The following is a 20,295-nucleotide window of genomic DNA, read 5'->3' as shown; positions in this document are numbered from 1 at the left end:
AACTTTGATGAATTTACCTCAGAGTCGCGTGGTGGGTGTCGAGGCCTAGCACCGTGCAGAGCCTCCGGCCTCGCCTGATTTTGCCACCCGGCTGACGCTGGGTACGGGTGCCGTTCCCCCCCCCCCCCCCCCGCACTACAATAATACTGTCTAATCGCTATAATTGAATAATCTACCGACCCTATAATAGTAATTGCACACATTGTGGTGGGGGGGGAGTGAAGAGGACGTGAAACTTTGATGAATTTACGTCAGAGTCGCGTGTTAATGCGTGCGCCTATTTTTAAGGGGAATTAAAAATGGCGTCCACCCCGCGGCGAAGGCGTGGCTACCCGTTGCCAGGGGCAACCGCCGTCCAATGAAAGCGGCGAAGGCGTCGCTACCCGTTGCCAGGGGCAACCGCCGTCCAATGAAAGTGCGTATGGTCCGGCGACACACACACACACAGACAGACAGACAGATTCGCGATTTATATATATAGAAAACAATGAAAATTCTCACGACGTTTCGACTGCAACACAATCAATCATCATCAGGTGTGAAATCCACAGCAAGAATTTTTTTTATTTTTTATACTTATATTACTTTATTATTTCCCTTCTACGTGACTTTACCGAAAGAACCAAGAATATGAATCCCTGCAGTCACGAAAGCTTTAAATAAAAATGTTTACATCACTTGTACCTGATTGATTTGTGGATTACATTGTCGTCATTTATGATGTAATTTTCGTGATGGAATCGTCGCAGTGAAAGCGCCAGCATTTATTCATTTCGATTGAAAGCATCATAAGAAGCCTCTTGCAAATTAAAGAATCCCGAACAGATTGAAAGACGAATAGGCTAAAATATAGGATGATGCATTTATGAACTCCCCACTGAAATAAGAGAAACATTGGGAAAACATCACTGAATTTTTCCCACCAATCACAACACGCTTGATAGTCAGCTCTTGACCAAATCACCATTAAATCGTCCCTTGAGAAGGAAGATTATTGGAAATTATTGTGGTGTTTATAAATGCGTCGACCCTGTTTGGTACATAACGCGTGTAATATTGTAATCCTGAACGGTTTACAAGAGCGTGGTTACGATCCTTGAGTATTCGGGTGATGTGGCTTTGTTTAACACGCCCTGGAGCAATTAATATACAAACGCTAACACCACCACGCCGATTATCATCATTATTGACCTGCTTCATTCTGTGCCGATGGCTGCATTACATTAATGGGGTCTCCGATATCGGGACCACGTGTAAGTTAGTTTAACACGTAGGCTTTCGCGACCAATATCGTCTATAATGGAGGTTAGATCGCGTAAACATATATAAATATGGCTTGGGCCCCGCAGTTATACAAGTATACATTTACGCGATTTAACCCAAAAAATCTTCTATTATGGACGTGTAAGTTGATTAGCACGTAGGACATTTAAATCCGAGAATAATAAATTATCGCATTGGCAGCTGATCTGCGAAATGTATTCTGCAGCACTGATCATCAAGCCTAAGCAGAGTAAATCTATTGCACTTGAAGTAGTTCACTCTGATTTAAAGCTTTCGTGACTGCAGGGATTCATCTTCTTGGTTCTTTCGGTAAAGTCACATAGAAGGGAAATAATAAAATAAATAAAATAACATAATAAAAAATCGGGCGCTGTCTTTCCGACAGCCCTGTTCTTCACCTGAGGACGGCTGCTTGCGTTGTGGCCGAAACGTCGTGAGAATTGCATTTTATTATGTTTTATTATTTTATTATTTCCCTTCGACGTCACTTTAGCGAAAGAACCAAGAAGATAGTTCACTCTGACTCAGCCGCTGCTCGTCTCAGCGTTGTGAGTGGCTACCGCAGTCGGCTCGCGCGCTCCCAGACGCTTGGCCCAATCGGCTTGTGTGCACTAGCAAGTGCGAATTGTAGCCTGGTAGGGGTTTGGTTGGACCCTTGTCTGTTGTCGAAAATGTAATCGTGCTCGTTGCGCGGGCAAGCCCCCGCGTCCCAGAGGCGCGGAATTTGAAATTTGAGGCGCCAAAAAAAACCCCGTGGCGTAAGTCTGCAGCGGTGGTGTTGCTATGGGTGAGCAACGGCATCGCGATTCACTCTGCACGATCTGAACGTACAGCGGTGGGGCTTTGGGGCTTTGCTCATGCACCGCTCGACCTGCCTGCATTATATTAAGACCGGTTTATTGTGCAGTTATAGATATTTGCAGGGTTAAGTTAAAATAAAAACACTTTCTCCCCTGGTTTGAGTGTTGGGTAAATCTGAACAGCAGATTAAAAAGCATTTGACTTTTTCACATGGCTACGCATTTGTTAACCCGAGCGCGTTTGTTGCCTTTGTATTTTTGTTCAGGCAACGTGGACGAGAGGGTGCTCCAGAATGTCATCGAGGCCTGAGTGGCTGACCGGGCTGGCCCATCGGGCCGCCCCACCACGTCCCCAGCCGTGCAACTCTTCGCCGGCACTGACCCGTGGAGGGAAGCGCGAGTCCAGCGTGAGCCCCAGGGCCGTGACGCAGCTCCCCGTGGCCAAGACGCGGCGGCCTCGGCACTCAAAAGCGGTCTCGCGCCACAACAGGGATGATGGCATCAAGTCTGACAGGACCGACAGCGATTCATGCAGCTACACGGATCCGAGTGGCCTTGAGGAGGACGAGGAGGGCTTCTGTGACGATGAGAGGCGTGCGCTGGACCGTGCGGCGGTGCACGAGGACTCGGGCCTGGGCTCCAGCGTCACTGACGACGGCACGGTGTCCCGTGAGGCAGGCGGCGAGGGGTTGGATGCTCCGGGCAGCTCTGTCAGAAGTTGCCCGGGATCGGACGCGAGCGTGGCGGAGTGGTCCCGAACATCCGTGGACTTGGACGACTCTCCCTTCCTGCCGGCTGTGACGAGCAGCTGGAAGCGAGACGAGGACTCTGCGGATTTGGCGAAATCCGGCCGACATAACTTTGCTGCAGGGGAGCGTAACACCCTGGATGAACTTTTGGGCAAAAAGGCAGAGGCCGTCGAAAGCGGCGTGGGCATGGGGACAGAATGCGGTGGTGCCGTGGGCACGCGGCGACCGGACGTGTCCGGCCACGTTGCCCTCCCCGACGCCAGCTTGTTCTCGCCGACTACGGAGAAGCGAGACTCTGGAATCAGACTCACGCCGAACTCCTCCATCCTCGACTACGGCGACGACGGCGACACGAGCGGCCGCGACTCTCTGGATGGTGCCCGCGCGTCGACGTCGCTCTCGCCGCCATTCCTGAAGACGCCGCAGCCAAACCGCAGGGGCCGCGAGCGCGGCGCCAGTTCCGTGTTCCGCACGCCAGTGACGGCGCTCGCGCGCACGTTCAACCTGGACCCGTCATCCCCCGGCGGCTTGCGGTGCTCTCCCTCGCTGGGCGGCAGGGACGCGGTGCCAGGCTCTCCCGCGGTCGACGACGACGGCAGCTTTCGCTGCGTTTTCTCGGAAAGGGGCCGCGTCGTTACGGAGGGCGGCAACGACGCGGATGAGCGCAGCCTGGACGGCTCGGGCGACGACCTCACGCCGGACCTGTGGCCACGTAGCCGCAGACTGGGCCGCTTGCAGAGCCCCTCTACCATCCGCGAAGGCGGCTCCCGGTCGGACGTCGATGACGGCCGGGCGAACGTACAGGTGGCGCGGCACGTGGAGGAGGCGGCGGCGGCGTCCGGGTCGCCGAGCTGCCGTCGAGTGGTGAACACGCGCAGCCAGCGGAGGATGGTCACGGCGAGAGACGGCGTCGCCAGTGCCGCCTTGAGAAACGCCGCCGTGCACACGGCGCCCCCGTGCGTGTCGCGCCATGCCACGCCACCCACGCGCGCTGGCGTGGTGAGCGCCGATGCGGTGCTCACGCCCGCCCTGAGGCTGCAACAGGAGGTGGCGTGGCGGTTCTGTCAGGGCCTGCAGGAGGCCACGCCTGTGGGGGCTTCGGGTCGAGCATCGACGTCGGCGTGGAGGCACAGGTACCCGTAGGGCATCGTGACTCTCTCCGGTGCTGTTCATGTTGTTTCAGGGTGTTCTTGAGAGGCCACTCTAAGCACATTTCATCTATTCAGATCAATATTTTTACATAGTATTTTATATTTTCTCATTTTATCCCAATTGAGCTATTTTTGGCATGTCATAAGACATAATCCATTGGTAACTTGCTGAGCAATGCACCTCTTTGTGTGAACGAATAGCTCACGGAATCAGATACCACAAAGTTACCTCTGGTCCACATAGTTGGGGGCAGCACTTTCCCACCTGTGCTATCACTGAAAATATTTTGAATTCTCAGTGCTTGGAATTGTCAAATTTAGTGAACAACCAAATTTTATGCTGTGTCTTTTTGTACAGTCTTCGGTTCTTCCACCAAGAGCAGGAACTCTCTGCCCTTGAGATCCCAGTTTTATAACAGGCAGCTGGCTGGATTACAACCCCAGGATCTCAGCAGTTCCAGCTCCAAGTTCTGACCTGAGCCACCCAGTCGCCGCCTAACATAGAGATAGTTTTTATGCTAAAAATACGTGAATTGAATCCTACCTTTCAGGATTGACCCTTTACATTCGACGCTAAATATTTTCTGCTGTTACATTGAGGTTAGCGGAGCCAACATAATTGTACTAAAAAAGTCTGAAGCAATCCAAACGAGGTAGTTAAATCAAGTGATATTTAAAAACACTTCTTTTTTAAACACGCTTTAATGAAATGTACCGTACGAGTAATGGCAGAACTTCACGACTCGAGGAAGTGGCCCCGAAGCTTGCCACGGCGTAAGGGACCGTGGTGATTTACAGCCAACGTGAGTTGATTGTGGGCAATTAGACCCAAGCCGAAACACAAGATATACAAAAGATTGTTTAAAAAATATATATTTTTAATGCTAGAATATAGTATTGTCATCAGTATGACATACGTATACCCAGTTTGCAGTCGATACCACATTGGGAAGTGGGGTAAAATAGAGTTACAAGATTTGAGGATACGGCAATAGACAGAGTTGAGGATACAAGAGACAGTGTGAGTTAAATGAAAGCGTGTAAAAAGAGAAGATAATCAGACCATGAAACATCAATTGTGATTTAACACGTGGGAGGCTTTCGCGACCAATATCATTCATAATCAACGTTTTTGGGTTTAGATCGCGTTATTTATTAATGTGTCGTAACCCTCCACCACCCGACACGGCCAATCAGTAAAAAAGTGTCACGTTGACAGAAGACAAATAGTTCACTGCTTTAGCCCACCGGTGTGTTGAAGCGAATTGCCCGATGATGCTGGATGCAATTACCAGCGAAACGTCGTACTACTCAAATTGTAAATGTTGTGGTTTCACGCTTCAACACACCGGTGGGCTAAAGCAGTGAACTATTTTGTCTTCTGTCAACGTGACACTTTTTTACTGATTGGCCGTGTCGGGTGGTGGAGGGTTACGACACATTTATAAATAACGCAGCGATCTAAACCCATAAACGTTGATTATGAATGAATTATGATATTCAGCAAATCACCATGGCTGTGTAAATGCCAACTAAATGAAGCAATCTATGTTTTATATGGAGCGTCCTTTATTAACCCTGCAAAGCATCACTGCTGCGGGTCGAGGGGTGGTCATGCAAACAAAACATCTGTCTTGTGTTGAGTGTGCTTTCACAAGCAGGTGTGCTCGACTGTTTAGTTTGGATAGCATCCAGAGGGCTTCACAATATCCATATTTCATTCTCAAAGTGTTTAAATTCTGCTAGACTATTTCATTTAAATGTGGGATTTGGAAACCAGATTAAGAGAACTTACACCAGAAAGACGTAAACGCTAAAAAAAATAGTCGTCTACATCAGGCCCCTAAAGCACAAGGCAGCCGCAGTCAGCATCGCTGGCTCTGCTTTAGTAATGATTCTTCACATTTTTAAATCCTTTATATTAAGTTCACTTGCTTGCTTGCTTGCGCGCTTACGACCGTGCAAATCTTTCGGTCGTTTTTTAACCCACTTCCCGTGATCCAATCGAGCTGACATTTTGCACACAGACTCGTTGTGCGTGACAATTTATTTTCGTGAAACATTTTTTACAAAATTTTACACTTTTTAGGAATTTTTTTTTCATATTTAATTTAAAATACCAATGTGATAAAAATGAAACTCTTACTCAAGAAAAACTGAAATGAATAATAAAATAAAACCGATGCCACGCATATAAAGGATTTATAGTGAAAAACGTTGTTTTTACGGGTTAATTTTTGGTGTGTACTATTAAACTATAAAATCCACTTGCAGGTTTAGTCTCGCAAAAACACACACAACCAACCAAGCGGTGACTGGCACTGCCGTCCGTCCTTGTGGTGGTTGCTCGCCGAACAATCGCATTGGGACGTGCCACGTGGTTTGAACGTTGCCGCGTGCTGATTGGCTCTCCCGTTTCTTCCCGACGGCAGCCCGGCGCAGCTCAACGACGCGATGAAGCAGGCGCTCGCTTCCGTGCCCGTCGCCCTGAGGGAGAGCCCCTCGCTCAAGCAACTCATTGGACGTGAGATGGGCTGCAAGTTCCTCGACATAATCGCCGCGCTGGAGGAGAAGGGCCTCAGGCGCGTGGTGTGCCAGCTGCTTGGCTACCTGTCGGCGGCGGACCACGACAGGTACGCAAGTGGTGGGGCCCACACCCTCCGGAGGCTGCTCTGGCCACAAGCGGGAATGAGCCATTTAGACTCGCTCGCTCCCCTTGCCTGTGGTCACAGCAGTTCATGTACCAGACTTTACCACACGGTGTCATCAGCTGGGACCGTCACAGCCAGATTTGCTGTATCAATACATGGGCTGCAAGATTTGCTGTGTCAGTACAGCGAAAGATTTGCTGTATCATTACAGCAAATGTGGCTGTGACGGTCCCACCTGATGACGGAGACTTGTGTTGCCTCCGAAACGTCGTGATGTTTATTATTTTATTTTTATTAATTTTAATTTCATTTTTTTACCTACATGGTGACTTTACCGAAAGAACTAAGAGTTTGAATCCTTGCAGTCACGAAAGCTTCAAATCTAGAAATTACCACACTGGTCGGTGCCGGTTGGTGAAGGCTCCCCAGGACTGCTTGAGATATCGATTCTCACGTATGTGATCTGCTGCCAGGTTCATTGTGTAGTGTGCCTACTCCTGTGCTACTACTTCACCACTTCTAATAGCAATATTGCTATTTATTTGCCCAATAAAGTCTCACAACTCGGGACTGCTAACTCTGTTGTGGGGACAGGTGAAAGGCACACGTGGCTAAGTGGTACGTGTCTTGCGGCAGGTTGTGCCAAGTGAGCGCAGTGTGGCGCGCTGCCGTGGACTGGGGGCGGGCGCTAAGGCTCTTGACTCCCAAATCGGTGCCCGTGATCTGGCACAAGGTACGTGTGGGGCCAGTGAGCGTCTACGACTCCAGCCGCTTGGTGTGCGGCCACGCAGAAGTCACGTCATTTACGTGAGGCTTGAGCTCATTTTACACTTATTGATGCGAATTGAAAGCGATCAATTCTCAGAACCGTGTTTTAACAACGCAGTACAACACGGCACAATCTGAATGCAACATGATGTCAGCTGTAACCATGCACAGTGCTCCATAGGTGGCACTCAACCCATTCTACTTAAAGCATACATTAGGAATCTTCATTTATCCTGGAGTTGTCAAAGTGGGGAGAAGGTCACATGACAATTAGCCAATGACCATATTCAGCCCATGATCCATTCACTGAAATCTATTGCAGTGGAGCAGCAGTGGAGACGTTCATTGCGGGCTGCTTGAGCGTAACCTCGTTGTGACTCTTCCCTCCCCAGGAGAACGTGCCCAACCCGTGGGCGGGCGACGACGTGGCTGACGCACGTTGGCACCAGCCGGTGCCCAGGGGCAGTCCCTTGGCACCGTCCGGCCAAAGCCTCGCGACGCCGTCGCCCACGAATGGGCAGGCAGCGAGCAGCCGAGCGAGCAGCCAGCACGAGCGCTTCGTGGCGGTATGGAGACACTTGTGATGGGGGGGCAAGGCGATAGTGATTCTGTCATGTGATGGAAAATACGAATAAGCTTTTCCCCTATTCTGGCAATAAAACAGGTGTTAGGATGTTCAAATATCAAATAGATACCCACTGCAAGGCATCAAGCCGCATTAACCACACGTACTTGTGGGAAACATGAAATGTTATTGTCAATTCACCTTAATTTATTTTTACTCGAATACTCGATGTTAAATTCTATCAGGTACGGGGAAGTAGAAACTGCATTTCCCATAAATATAAATATGCTAAATTCCTCTTGATATGCAAATTCTTTTGTCAAGGCGCCCTTTCCCCCCCTTCCAACCCAGCGTATATACATGCTCCAAGCTCGTGTGCTGTTTCATTCAGACGCTGTCGCCTCGACAGACCTGGTTTCACCTGAGGACGGCTGCTTGCGTTGTGGCCGAAACGTCGTGAGAATTATTTTATTATGTTTATTTTTATTATTTTATTACTTCCCTTCTACGTGACTTTACCGAAAGAACCAAGAGGAAGTAGAAACTAGGTGCCTCCACTTCAGACACGACAATATATCCCTTCAACGCTTTGTCATCGCGCCCTTCTCTCTCCGTCCACCGCCGCAGGTGGGCCGCACGCTCCACAGCGACGAGTCGCTGCGCAAGTGCCCGCGCTGCCAGTCTCCGGCGCGCTTGCGCCGCGCGGAGGAGCGGGCGCTGTGCACGCGGGAGTCGTGCGCGTACGACTTCTGCGCGACCTGCTGGTGCCCGTGGCACGGGTCACGCCCGTGCAGTCCCGCGCGGACGGCGCGCCGGGGGCCGTCGGAGGCGCTGCCCGGCACCAAGCGGAGCAAGCGCAACCTGAGGCGGCTGTGACGCGGCGGGGCCCGGGGGGGTTGGTGGCGGTGGGGAGGAGGAGAGCTGCCAACTCGGACGTTTCATTTCTTCCGCCGAGAGATGTTTGAATGTGCGCCACACCGGCTATGGTCACGACCCCCGCCACCGCCACCACGCCCCCCCCCCACCGCCCCCCAACCTGGACACGCCTGTGGACACCTCAAGTCGACCGGGTTAGGTCGATGGACTCGGTGCCTGCATCGCCTTCGTGTTGTCGGCCTCTCAACGAGGTCACTGGATACTTTTATCGAAGACTAGGTGAGAGATTGAGAGGAATGCCTCTATTGCTAGTGTGACCTGGGTAAGCGACATTAGTTTTTAAACTAAATACAAAAGTCAGTCCTAAAGGAATGAGTTTTACATTTAGAAATGAAAGAACATGGCATCCAGCTGCTTGTGAGATCCCTTCAAGTGATCTCCTCGCCACACGACCAGCACGCACAACACTTCGCTATCGCACGTCCTGCTGTACAGATGTTCATCGTATGCCGATCAAACCGAAATGTTTAATTCTCAGAGCTGGAAATTTGGAAGATTATGTGAAAAGCCAAATATAATGATGGTTTTCGTGCATACAATGTGTTAACTTACCTGTGCTGTGCATTATCTGATGTACATATCAGATTATGATGGCAAACGCGGTTAAATGAAGTGAATACCAAGGGTTCGTGAATTTCGATTCGACCTATGAGATGGTCACCTCCTTTCGCCAAATAGGTTCAGAAGGTGGCATTTTCGGGAAGAAGAAGAAAACACGAGGCCTTGTGGTCTAACGAACGTGAATATGACGTGAATCGCAGGCTGCGTATGTACGCACGTGCCCGCGTCTCTCCTCCCATCGCGTGGCTCGGCTCGGGATGGAGTTGGATTTTAAAGCGCGTCGCTGAAGAATTCCTGGCGCCGACGTGCGGAGGGGAAGTTGTCCGCGTCGCCGCGAATGCGTTGGGCAGCTAGCGCCTCGTGTGCACTGGACAACGGACGGCACATCTGTCGGCGCGTATTGGTGATGCTCGCGGGATGACAGACTGCACGAGCGCGATCAACAAACGCCGCCTTTGCGCGCGAAGCGTTACGTGGAATGGAACGGTGCTGACACGGCTGTCGTTTCCGTCGTGGCTCCTTCGAGCACGGAGGAACATTGGGAACGTTTGTCGTCTTGCCACTGAATACCGTCACTTTATTAGGAAGAATGTGTTGATTGCAGTCGTCGAAGTGTTCTCTGTCATTGCCTCAAGGCCAGTTGGTGGGTTGGCCGCAGTTGGTGAGATGTTAGAAGGTTAAGAAACTTGACGGTGGCCACCCGCTTGGCACGGTGTTACTCACGGTCGTGCAAAGCAGTCGTGGTGATTACCCAGCGGTAGCCGGCGATGATCTCCTTAAGAGACAGCCGCTGTCACAGTATGCAGGCTGCGTGTGGACAAAGCGAGCGGCACTGCACACGGTGTTACAAATGTTCAAAGGGTGACGTTCTGAAGGGAGTTGACATTCTGCGCCCTATCTGGAGCAATGAAGACTGACCAGCATTGGAGCTGATGTGCGTGTGTACAGCACTGCTTGGGCAATCCCTATGTAAGTCGCGGCGAGCGTCACCCGATGTGCTCAGGATAAGGATGACACGTGCATTAATGCGTTATGTATATAATTCTGCAATCGTAATCGCATGTACGGTGTAAACTTGAGCTTTGTATTTGCCTGGTTAGTGTTTGTAAAGGTTCGGAGTTTTTGGTGAATCTGGATCATCTGGTTTCTGTCGACCGAGCGGCGTCATGCGCACAGCCTCATTTCCCCAAGGTCTTGTTCACAATTTGAACGCAAATTTTAATCCCATAGTCCACATTTAGACGAATGTTTATGCGATCAAGATGCTGTGAATGGCCCAGTGCCCCCCACGTAGTTACTGGAAAAGTAACAACTTTAAAGCCCAATTTTAACCATTAAATATTGTTAATGTCCTCACATGGCTCCTCAGAATAACGGATTAGTCATTTTAATCTGTTCGTTTTTTTCTTATTGAATAGTATTCCCTCTCTGAACCGTTCCGGAGATGCTGGTGAATAGCCAATGTCGCGGAGAATGAAAACCGATCATTTTAATTAATGACCTTAAATAATCAATCTCGTCACTTTATCACATTCTTCCTCGGTCACTTGATCTCATCACTTTCCGTCTGTCTCGATGCAGTCGTGCAGCGTTCCAGATGCGATTCAACGGATAGGCCAAAGTCACGGACAACACATTCGTGAATAGCGAGGGAGCGCTGTGTTTAATGTTGTTAAGTCGACTTGAGACATTGCTGTGCCACGTGCCTTATACGCCTGTGTGTGTGTCTGTGAGACGGGCAGTTTCCCATCTCTGCATCACTGCCTTGCCACGTGGACCGACCCTTGTTCTGCTTCGGCCCGACCCACTCGGCCTTTTACGTGAAAGACCGTGACAACCCCTTTCAAGTGAAACCGCTTCTAATAGTTGTAACATTATATTGCCCACCAACCCTGGGGTCGGTCAGAGCTTTGCAGCATTTGAGAAATAAGTAAGTTTGTAACCTGTTTCTATGCAATGATTAGTCCTATCGGTTGCAATAAACTTGCTTATTTCTCCTAATCTAAAATGTATCTGGAGGCAAGGATTTGGACTTTATTTTAATGGTTGGACTTGAAGCTGAAAAACTGCGAGTATGAGAGGCCACTCGTGACACGTGATGAATGTATTTTCATACAATCACTTTTTTAATGTTTTCTTTGTGTTGCCGTGAATGCTCAAAGAAATCCGAGTGAAGGTTTTTTAAAATTAATTTATGATGTGTGATATTGTACCTTCATTTACAGCGTGCAGTTTTAATAAAGTGTCGTTAAATTTCGATTCAAAGCTTTCGTGACTGCAGCAGGGATTCATATTCTTGGTTATTTCGGTCAAGTCACGGAGAAGGGAAAAAATACAATTTAAAGTGTCATTAATTTCCTTTGGTGGTCATGGCCGTGAATTGTGCAATATCGACGTTAAACAATTCCCAGAGCACACGTGCACTAATGCGTCTGTGGTGGTCCCTTAATTATAATTAAGATAATGATCTTACACTCTTCTTCCTGATTGCTTGCCAATGCCATCCAGTGGGAGCCTTCAAAGCTTCTGGCCTCATTCCGCCATCATAAGAATCATAAGAATCATTTACATTTGTGATGCGAATCTCATCCAAGGATCCCAAAGCGCCATCTCGTGTTCTGTCGACCGCCCCTTCCCCCCATGGGCCTCAGTTCTGTTGTTCATCTCACCTGTCTCTTCGTCATCAACGTTTTTGGGTTAATTGGCTGTGTCGGGTGGTGGAGGGTTACGACACATTTATACTTATGCGATCTAACCCAACGTTTATGATTTCGATTTAGTGCTTTCGTGACTGCAGGGATTCATCTTCTTGGTTCTTTCGGTAAAGTCACGTAGAAGGGAAATAATAAAAGAATAAAAATGAAACGTAATAAAATACAATTCTCACGACGTTTTGGCCACAACGCAAGCAGCCGTCTTCAGGTGAATAATATTGGTCGCGAAAGCCGACGTGACACATTCTGGTGGTGCCCTGCTCACGGCCATTCATTTTATGTGTCACTGTAATTTGCATCTGTTGTCTTGGTTTTAATTCTCAAATCTTCTGATTGATCATTTCGTCCCTTGCTACGTTCGAAATCATTGCTTGCTCTGGTATACTTATATGGAATAAGCTGGATGTAAGCACAGTTCTGATATAAACAACATTTCACTGGTGGAGATATTCACAGGGCACCTGATGCAAGTGCACTTTGGATGGACTTGCATGCAAAACGTGCTTTTATCCAGCTTATACTGAAATACTATCATAACCCATTATTACTGAAACAATGACATGTAATTGTTCTAAACAATGTACCAATTTTATATTCGCTAAACTTGACCGCAAACGCCTTTCTCTGGCAGTCGTAACAGCGCCCAGCAGACGGCGGCACTTTGACAGCCACAAGCAGCGCTCCACATCGTCCAGTGCCGGAGATGGACATTCCACATTCCTGCGCCGGGGGACCTGGTTCAGTGGGACAGCCGCTGATGATGTGCATGCACCACGTGGTACAGGCTGACAATGTCCTGCTCGTTTCAGCAACCCCAGAGGCACGGACGGTGGTGATGACACCAATGCTGTTGCTCTTGACGTTGATGAGGATGCTGCTGCTGATGATGATGATCCTGCTGATGAGGCGCAGTCCGTGACCCTAACACGACTTGAACTCAACCTCGCAGTTGGGTGTTTCCAACTCTCTACAATATAACATCCTAGGTAATATACGTAGTACTGATAAGCAACTGGATTTATGTTGTCGTTTTGAGCTCCGTATGCTTAGATCTCTCCTGGTTACCCTTGCACAAAGAGACGTTAAGGGGAGACACGGGTGGGGGAAAAAAGTGTCGATATCCCAACGATGGGAGTTGTTTGTGTTTAAAAAAAAAATTAAAATTTTCTTGCTGTGGATTTCACACCTGATGATGATTGCTTGTGTTGCAGTCGAAACGTGAGAATTTTTATTGTTTTATATTATTTTATTATTTCCCTTCTACGTGACTTTACCGAACGTCGAATTAAAAGAGGTTTGTCCGTTGGTTAACGCGTCGCCCCGAGTGTGTGTCCGCGTCACTTAACGCGCCCTGCGGATCGTCATGGGTTGCGCTATTACCGCCACCCCATAGTCTCTAAGCCTCTAAGCGATAGTTTGGGGATACGTCGAATGGCCGAAAGTTCGATTCCCAACACTGGTCCTGGCGTCAAATGAGTGGCATGTACAAACATCGCTAGCACCGGGGAGACAAAGGCGGCCGGGCGTGGTGCTGGTAGCCACCCACCCCCTCGTGTGCCACAGCGCCGGTAGCCTTCATAGGTGCTGCTGCTACTCACAGCACTTGCCCCTACAGCCTGTTGCAGGCTACACGGGGGGTCTTTGTTGTTTGTGGTATAGACACACATCAAGAATATCTCCCGACCGCCCTAGAGATCTTGTCAGCTGCTCACACACACACAGAGAGAGAGGTCGCTGTCCAGAGATGTGGCTGCAATAGTAACACAAATGTCTAAACAAATCCTTTCTTTGCAGTCACCCGATGTGGTTTCATCGACAAGGAAACACAACTTTTAATTGTACCAAGTAAGGCCCCCACTGAGCCACTTAGCTTCTTTTTTGAAATCAGAATCGACCTGGAACATCGCAAATGATGTCTCGACCACGTGGCCCCAACAGCATCACGTGGGAGATTGGCAGCAGCAGCAGCCGAAATACTCGAAACGCGCGTGACCTTTAATTCTGAATGTGACCCCAACATTGTCCCCCAACTCGCTCTCGCCCGGTGGACATCACGATCAGCAACAACAACAACCACAGCCACTACCAACTCATGGGGGAGGGGTCAGGGGGAGGGGTCAGGGGGAGGGGTCAGGGAGAGGGGTCAGGGAGAGGGGTCAGTGTGTGTGTGATCAATCAGTGTGGTGGGGGGGGGTGGTGGGGGGGTGAGAGCTGACAAACTCCAACTCTACAGGCGTCAGGATCGGGATTCGAACCCACGCCCTGCACACCGTCACGAGCGTTTACATTTGGGAGTGGTGCGAGGGGGGGGGTCACCGATCTTCGCCACACACACGGACACTCACACGGACACTCACACACACGGACACTGTCAGGAGTCCACGCTCGCTCTAGCGCCCTCTCCTGGCCGTGCAGGGCACGGCACCTCGGCGTCCAAGCGACGAGACTCTCACGACATCTGTGCGACCAGGCCAAGCCCCGCGCTCGCCACAGCGCTGCCGGGTGACAGGCGCGCGTCACCGCCACGTGGTCGTCGTCGTTGAACTGCGCCTTGTGGCGTCGTCTGGTCCAACACCACCAGGGCGAGACTGGGCTCTAAGGAAAGCTAATTCTAGATTTGAAGCTTTCGTGACTGCAAGGATTCATATTCTTAGGTTTTTTCGGTAAAGTCACCGTGTAGGTAAAACATCAAAATTAATGAAAATAAAATAAAACAAAAATCACGACGTTTCGGAGGCAACACAAGTCTCCGTCATCAGGTGGGACCGTCACAGCTAAGGGATTACATCTTGAATCCCTGCCTCACTTGATGCAGCTAATTCGGCTGTGACGGTCCCACCTGATGACGGAGACTTGTGTTGCCTCCGAAACGTCGTGATTTTTGTTTTATTTTATTTTCATTAATTTTGATGTTTTACCTACGTGACTTTACCGAAAAAACCTAAGAATATCTAAGGAAAGCTGTCTCGGGTGTGGAAGAATCAACTTCAAGGACAGTGCACATTATCAGAGTTGTGTGTTTTGATTGCATTCCGACCGCAGGTATTGTGGTCTATGCAAACATGACTCCTTGTAAATAATGTGTCAGTTTTGTTGCCAGATAGAAGGGTAAACAACCAATTATCATTATTATTATGATCGTAGTTGTTTACAAATAGGTACTAGGTCGACTCAGCCTCAAATGAGTAGCTGGTGCGGTGTGTAAACACCGTCACTGGGGAGACAAAGGCGGTCGCGCGTGCTTGCTGGCTACCCCCCACCCACCCCTCGTGTGCCGTGTCGGCCTTCATAGGTGCTCGCTAACAGCACTTGCCCCAACATTCTGTGCAGGCTATACGGGGGATCTTTGTCTTTGTGTGAGGGGTGCTCGCTAGTAGCACTTGCCCCAACATTCTGTGCAGGCTACACGGGGGATCTTTGCCTCTGTCTTGGGAGCAAGTCGTTCTAGTTTCTATTTATTTCCCTGTGTGGTGTGTAGTGTAAGCAATGTGGGATATCGATGTACACGAACATGAACAGCAGACAAAGACGTCTTTCATACTCTTTGGTTCTTTCAGTAAAGTCACGTAGGTAGAAAAAAATAAATAATAAATAAATCACGACGTTTCGATCGCAACACGAGCAGTCGTCCTCAGGCGAAAACATCCAGACATTGTCGCGGCAGAAGTCACGTGAGCTGCAGCTGAGCATTGTTGTAATGCGGTGGGCTCACGCGACATTGATTTCTGTAAGACGAAGGAACTTTGAAAACCCACTGGCGACGCTCTTTAGTGTCAGTCTCGTGTCCTTGACTCACCACACGGAGACGTCTGGTTGAGGCGACGCGTTCATTGCAACTCTGTCGAACTCGGCTCCTCTAGCCACGACTCTAGCACGCAGGGGTACGGCCCCTTCCACCCGACAGCCCACGGGAGTGACAGCCCCTTCTACCGCAGCAGCAGCAGCCTGCACACTCCGGGCTCTGCTACCCACGGGTCCCTGAGCCCGGCGGCGTTCAGGGAAGACTGGACGGGCCGTCCCAGCCAGGGTACAGGAGCTCACCTCGGGTCCGCTACAACGCAGCTCTGGCTAGAGCCTCGTTGAGGGTCCCCGGGGTGCCGGTCCAGTCTTCAGGTCTTGGGATGTCCTCAGGCTTGAGCTGGTGAACACCGCCCGGCCCGTCCAGAGGGCCGAACTTTTATCCCCATGTCGGGGTCGCCCCTCCCCTTCTGACCCCCCCCCCCTCCCAGAACCTTCTGGAAGGTCTTATCTTAAGGGGTCTTAGGGACGGGTGGGGGGTCAGGGGTGTTAGTCTCCGGTCACGGTGGGGGGCCGGGGGTTTAACCTTTGGTCGACCCCTACGCACCTCGCTCTCTCTCTCGGCTGCCCCCTGTTGACCCGTGCACGTGGTGGCAGGTCAGCTGACAGCGCCTTGTTATGGCGCTTACGCACAACTTCGTGACGAACGCTGCACGTTCCGTCGCTTTCATGCAGGGGGCACTGCAAACCTACGCGTCCCCTGCATGAACGACGGAGGCACAGGGACAGACGTTCGATCACGTTGGAATCGATCTGCAGACGGCGGTCTTCTCGCACGGCCAGCTCTGTGTCGCCTCATCTCCACCCCGCGATCCCAACCAGGTGAAAGTCCGCATCGAACAGAATCCCCGGCAAGGCCATCTACTTCACGACGAGAGAAAATTCACAGGAAATGTCGTTTTCAATGAAGTCTTCCAGATGTAAAATAAAAAGCTTTTAATGAAGAAATACAATTATCAAATTCAAAACATAATACAATTCAAAGTTGTTTCATTTTTAAACGTCAAAACGGAGCATCGGGAGCTTGCGTGGATGCGTCGCTCGTGTGCAATTCTTTTCGTGACTTTCCAATCAGCAAGGACCATTTCTTATCCTAATTCGACAAAATCTTTGTCAACACGTAATACAAAATTATAATTCGTGTTGTAGAGAATGTTCCTCCTTTTCGTGTAACTTTTAATTGGTATGCCTTGTAACTGATCAATGATCCGAGCGTGCTCGCTATTTCAAAGACAATGAGTTGCTGCTCCAGAGGGAGACGCTTCCTGAAAACACAAAAATACCCTTTGACCTGTATCACAAGAACAATGAGTCTCACCTGAGTTATCTGTACAGGTTACTTGCAAAACACACACTGTGTCCTAACATCACTTATTCAATGTTTGACCCTTAAAGACAAAAGGTTACATGTACGCGCACCATCAGACAAGTATTCAGTCTAAATTCGTGACAGGCATATGAACAAAATTGAATGACTGCACTGAAATATGCTTTATTAGTTTACATCCTATTAACAAGAAGCTAATTAAAAAAATATGCACCGTCTGCTTAACAGTATCTGTACTAATGCACCATTCAAAACGAGTCGGCCATTGCATGCTGGCATCCGAGTTAAAATGTAGCAAATTCCAAACATTAGCTACAAACTCCACAACTGAGACGCCACATCAACCATTGCCCCCTACTGACAGGCTCTTGTCCACACGCAGGCCGCTGCAGGGCCACCACCTTGTGCCACACAGGGGCAGCTGCCACTTGGGGATGTTTCGAGTGTTTGAGACCAGATACGATGCAAAACTCAGAGTTACCAGAGGCGATTAAGCAAGCGCCATGTAAATGCAATTATGATGAGAACATAGTGAATGCTTGGGAGCTTATTGGCTCTCGCTCCTGGTTAGAGATCTACCCAAAACACAGGTCCACAAAGACTGGCTGCTCTTACCCTGCAGGTGGAACCTAGGAACTGAGTGTTCAACTTCGCATTCTTTTCATTAAAGGCCTGTGACAAGGGTGCATCTATTGGAGCGACATCGTCTCTGGCTTACACATATACCGGGTCTCCATTTCACTTTGTGTTGTCTCAGAGGAAGTCCACCCACACCTCCACTTCCACAAACTGCTGGGAGTTGCCTCGCTCTGCCTCAGTCAGATCTCCTCCTGCTTCACGTTGCCTCCATCGATGTGAAAGTCCCATTTTAAAGTTGAATCTTCATCTTCACATTTTACCTTCACTTCTTCGCTCTTCACCATCACTTCTTCACATTCCAACTTCACCTCTTCAAATTCCACCTCGATACCTTTAAGTGTCCAAGCTGGGATATTTTTCCGGTTCTTGTTTGATGAGGGATGGGCTCATTGCAGCACTTTGACTTTCACAAGCTGATTTCAGACTCCACTCTTTGCAGATCTTTTGATGCTTGTGTCTTCTCTGGTGTACTTGAAGATTTGATGACCGTGCAAACGCCTTCCTGCAGGTTGCACCTGAAGGGTTTCTCTCACATGTGTGTTCTCTGGTGTACTCTAAGATTTGGTGACTGTGCAAACGCCTTCCCACACACACTGCACTTGAAGGGTTTCTCTCCCGTGTGAGTTCTCTGGTGTATTACAAGAGCAGATGACTGTGCAAATGCCTTCCCACACACACTGCACTTGAAGGGTTTCTCTCCCGTGTGTGTTCTCTGGTGTATTACAAGAGCAGATGACTGTGCAAATGCCTTCCCACACACACTGCACTTGAAGGGTTTCTCTCCCGTGTGTGTTCTCTGGTGTATTACGAGATGACATAAAACAGAAAACACCTTTCCACACACACTGCACTTGAAGGGTTTCTCTCCCATGTGTGTTCTCTGGTGTCTTTTAAGAGCAGATGGCCGTAAAAATGCCTTCCCACACACACTGCACTTGAAAGGTTTCTCTCCTGTGTGTGTTCTCTGGTGTTGTTTAAGATTATATGACTGTGAAAATGCCTTCCCACACACACTGCACTTGAAGGGTTTCTCTCCTGTGTGTGCTCTCTGGTGCTGTGTCAAATTTCCAGTCCGCTCCATGCTGTATCCACGCTGGTCGCATTGTTGCCTTGCCGTACCGAGCTGTGCTGACTGCCTTTGCTCCATCAGACCAAGCGACAGCTGTAGACAGAAAAAAATAATATCCACACCACCTACACGTCAGTGTCGAGGCACAGATGAATGCAAAAACACAGTCACACGTGACTTACACGTCTATACTTATTCATATATTCATGATGCCGTGAAAAAGTTTCCCAAATTCATCACACAGGCTGTTATTGCACACAATGAGAGGGCAAATGGTCATAAACATGCCTGGAAGCCCTCGTATCTCCGTGCTGAGATGTTAACTACCTCGCCTGGTATACAGGAAGTAGTGGGTTCGATCCCGACCCTGACACCTGCTGCTGTATATTTTGAATTTGCGTGTCTCTCTCTCTCTCCGTGGTGAGATGCTAACTACCTCGCCTGGTATACAGGAAGTAGTGGGTTCGATCCCGACCCTGACGCCTGCTGCTGTATATTTGGAGTTTGGTGTCTCTCTCTCATCATCATCACGGTGGCTAGGAGATGTTAACTACCTCGCCTGGTATACAGGAAGTCGTGGGTTCGATCCCGACCCTGACGCCTGCTGCTGCTGTATATTTGGAGTTTGCGTGTCTCTCTCTCTCCGTGGTGAGATGTTAACTACCTCACCTGGTATACAGGAAGTCGTGGGTTCGATCCCGACCCTGACGCCTACTGCTGCTGCTGTATATTTGGAGTTTGCGTGTTTCTCTCTCTCCGTGGTGAGATGTTAACTACCTCGCCTGGTATACAGGAAGTCGTGGGTTCGATCCCGACCCTGACGCCTGCTGCTGCTGTATATTTGGAGTTTGCGTGTCTCTCTCTCTCCGTGGTGAGATGTTGACTACCTCGCCTGGTATACAGGAAGTCGTGGGTTCGATCCCGACCCTGACGCCTGCTGCTGCTGCTGTATATTTGGAGTTTGCGTGTCTCTCTCTCTCCGTGGTGAGATGTTGACTACCTCACCTGGTATACAGGAAGTCGTGGGTTCGATCCCGACCCTGACGTCTGCTGCTGTATATTTGGAGTTTGCGTGTCTCTCTCTCCGTGGTCGCGTGGATTTTCCTCCGAATCTCCCGGGTTTCCCCTCCACATTTAGAGTCAACATCAGCACGCGTTCAGCGTCTTTGACCGATACACATTTCCACACGTATTCTTGGTTCTTTCGGTAAAGTCACGTAGATAGACAATAACAACAGATAATAACATCAAATAAAGGCCACTTGTGTTGCGATCGAAACGTC

At 49.5% G+C, this 20,295-nt stretch overlaps 2 protein-coding genes across 3 annotated transcripts; one reads left to right on the top strand and one right to left on the bottom strand.

Annotated features, from left to right (window-relative positions):
• Positions 1-295: 295 nt before the first annotated feature.
• On the top strand, positions 296-12,341 carry LOC133362322 (F-box only protein 43-like). Of its 2 annotated transcripts, XR_009757485.1 has the most exons (7): positions 296-415; positions 2,351-3,966; positions 6,417-6,617; positions 7,272-7,368; positions 7,796-7,969; positions 8,596-9,123; positions 9,666-12,341. XR_009757485.1 is itself a non-coding variant. In XM_061581253.1 (6 exons), the coding sequence occupies exons 1-6, from the start codon at positions 359-361 to the stop codon at positions 8,842-8,844; spliced, it is 2,394 nt and encodes a 797-aa protein (XP_061437237.1). In that variant the 5' UTR covers positions 296-358; the 3' UTR covers positions 8,845-12,341. The 2 variants fall into 2 exon arrangements, 1 of the variants encoding a protein (XP_061437237.1); XM_061581253.1 differs by having other exon boundaries at positions 8,596-12,341.
• Positions 12,342-16,989: 4,648 nt separating this feature from the next.
• On the bottom strand, positions 16,990-19,711 carry LOC133362315 (zinc finger protein 79-like). Its single transcript, XM_061581245.1, has 2 exons — positions 19,682-19,711; positions 16,990-19,105 (listed from the first exon to the last, which is right to left on the bottom strand). The coding sequence occupies exon 2, from the start codon at positions 19,088-19,090 to the stop codon at positions 18,473-18,475; it is 618 nt and encodes a 205-aa protein (XP_061437229.1). The 5' UTR covers positions 19,091-19,105; positions 19,682-19,711; the 3' UTR covers positions 16,990-18,472.
• Positions 19,712-20,295: the final 584 nt, after the last annotated feature.

This window comes from Lethenteron reissneri, unplaced genomic scaffold (genome assembly GCF_015708825.2).
Source record: "Lethenteron reissneri isolate LAM-NWPU_2019-01 unplaced genomic scaffold, ASM1570882v1 scaffold_1433, whole genome shotgun sequence".
Lineage (NCBI taxonomy): Eukaryota > Metazoa > Chordata > Hyperoartia > Petromyzontiformes > Petromyzontidae > Lethenteron > Lethenteron reissneri.
Note: the sequence above shows the minus strand (reverse complement) of the source record. Positions and strands in the feature narration are given on the sequence as shown.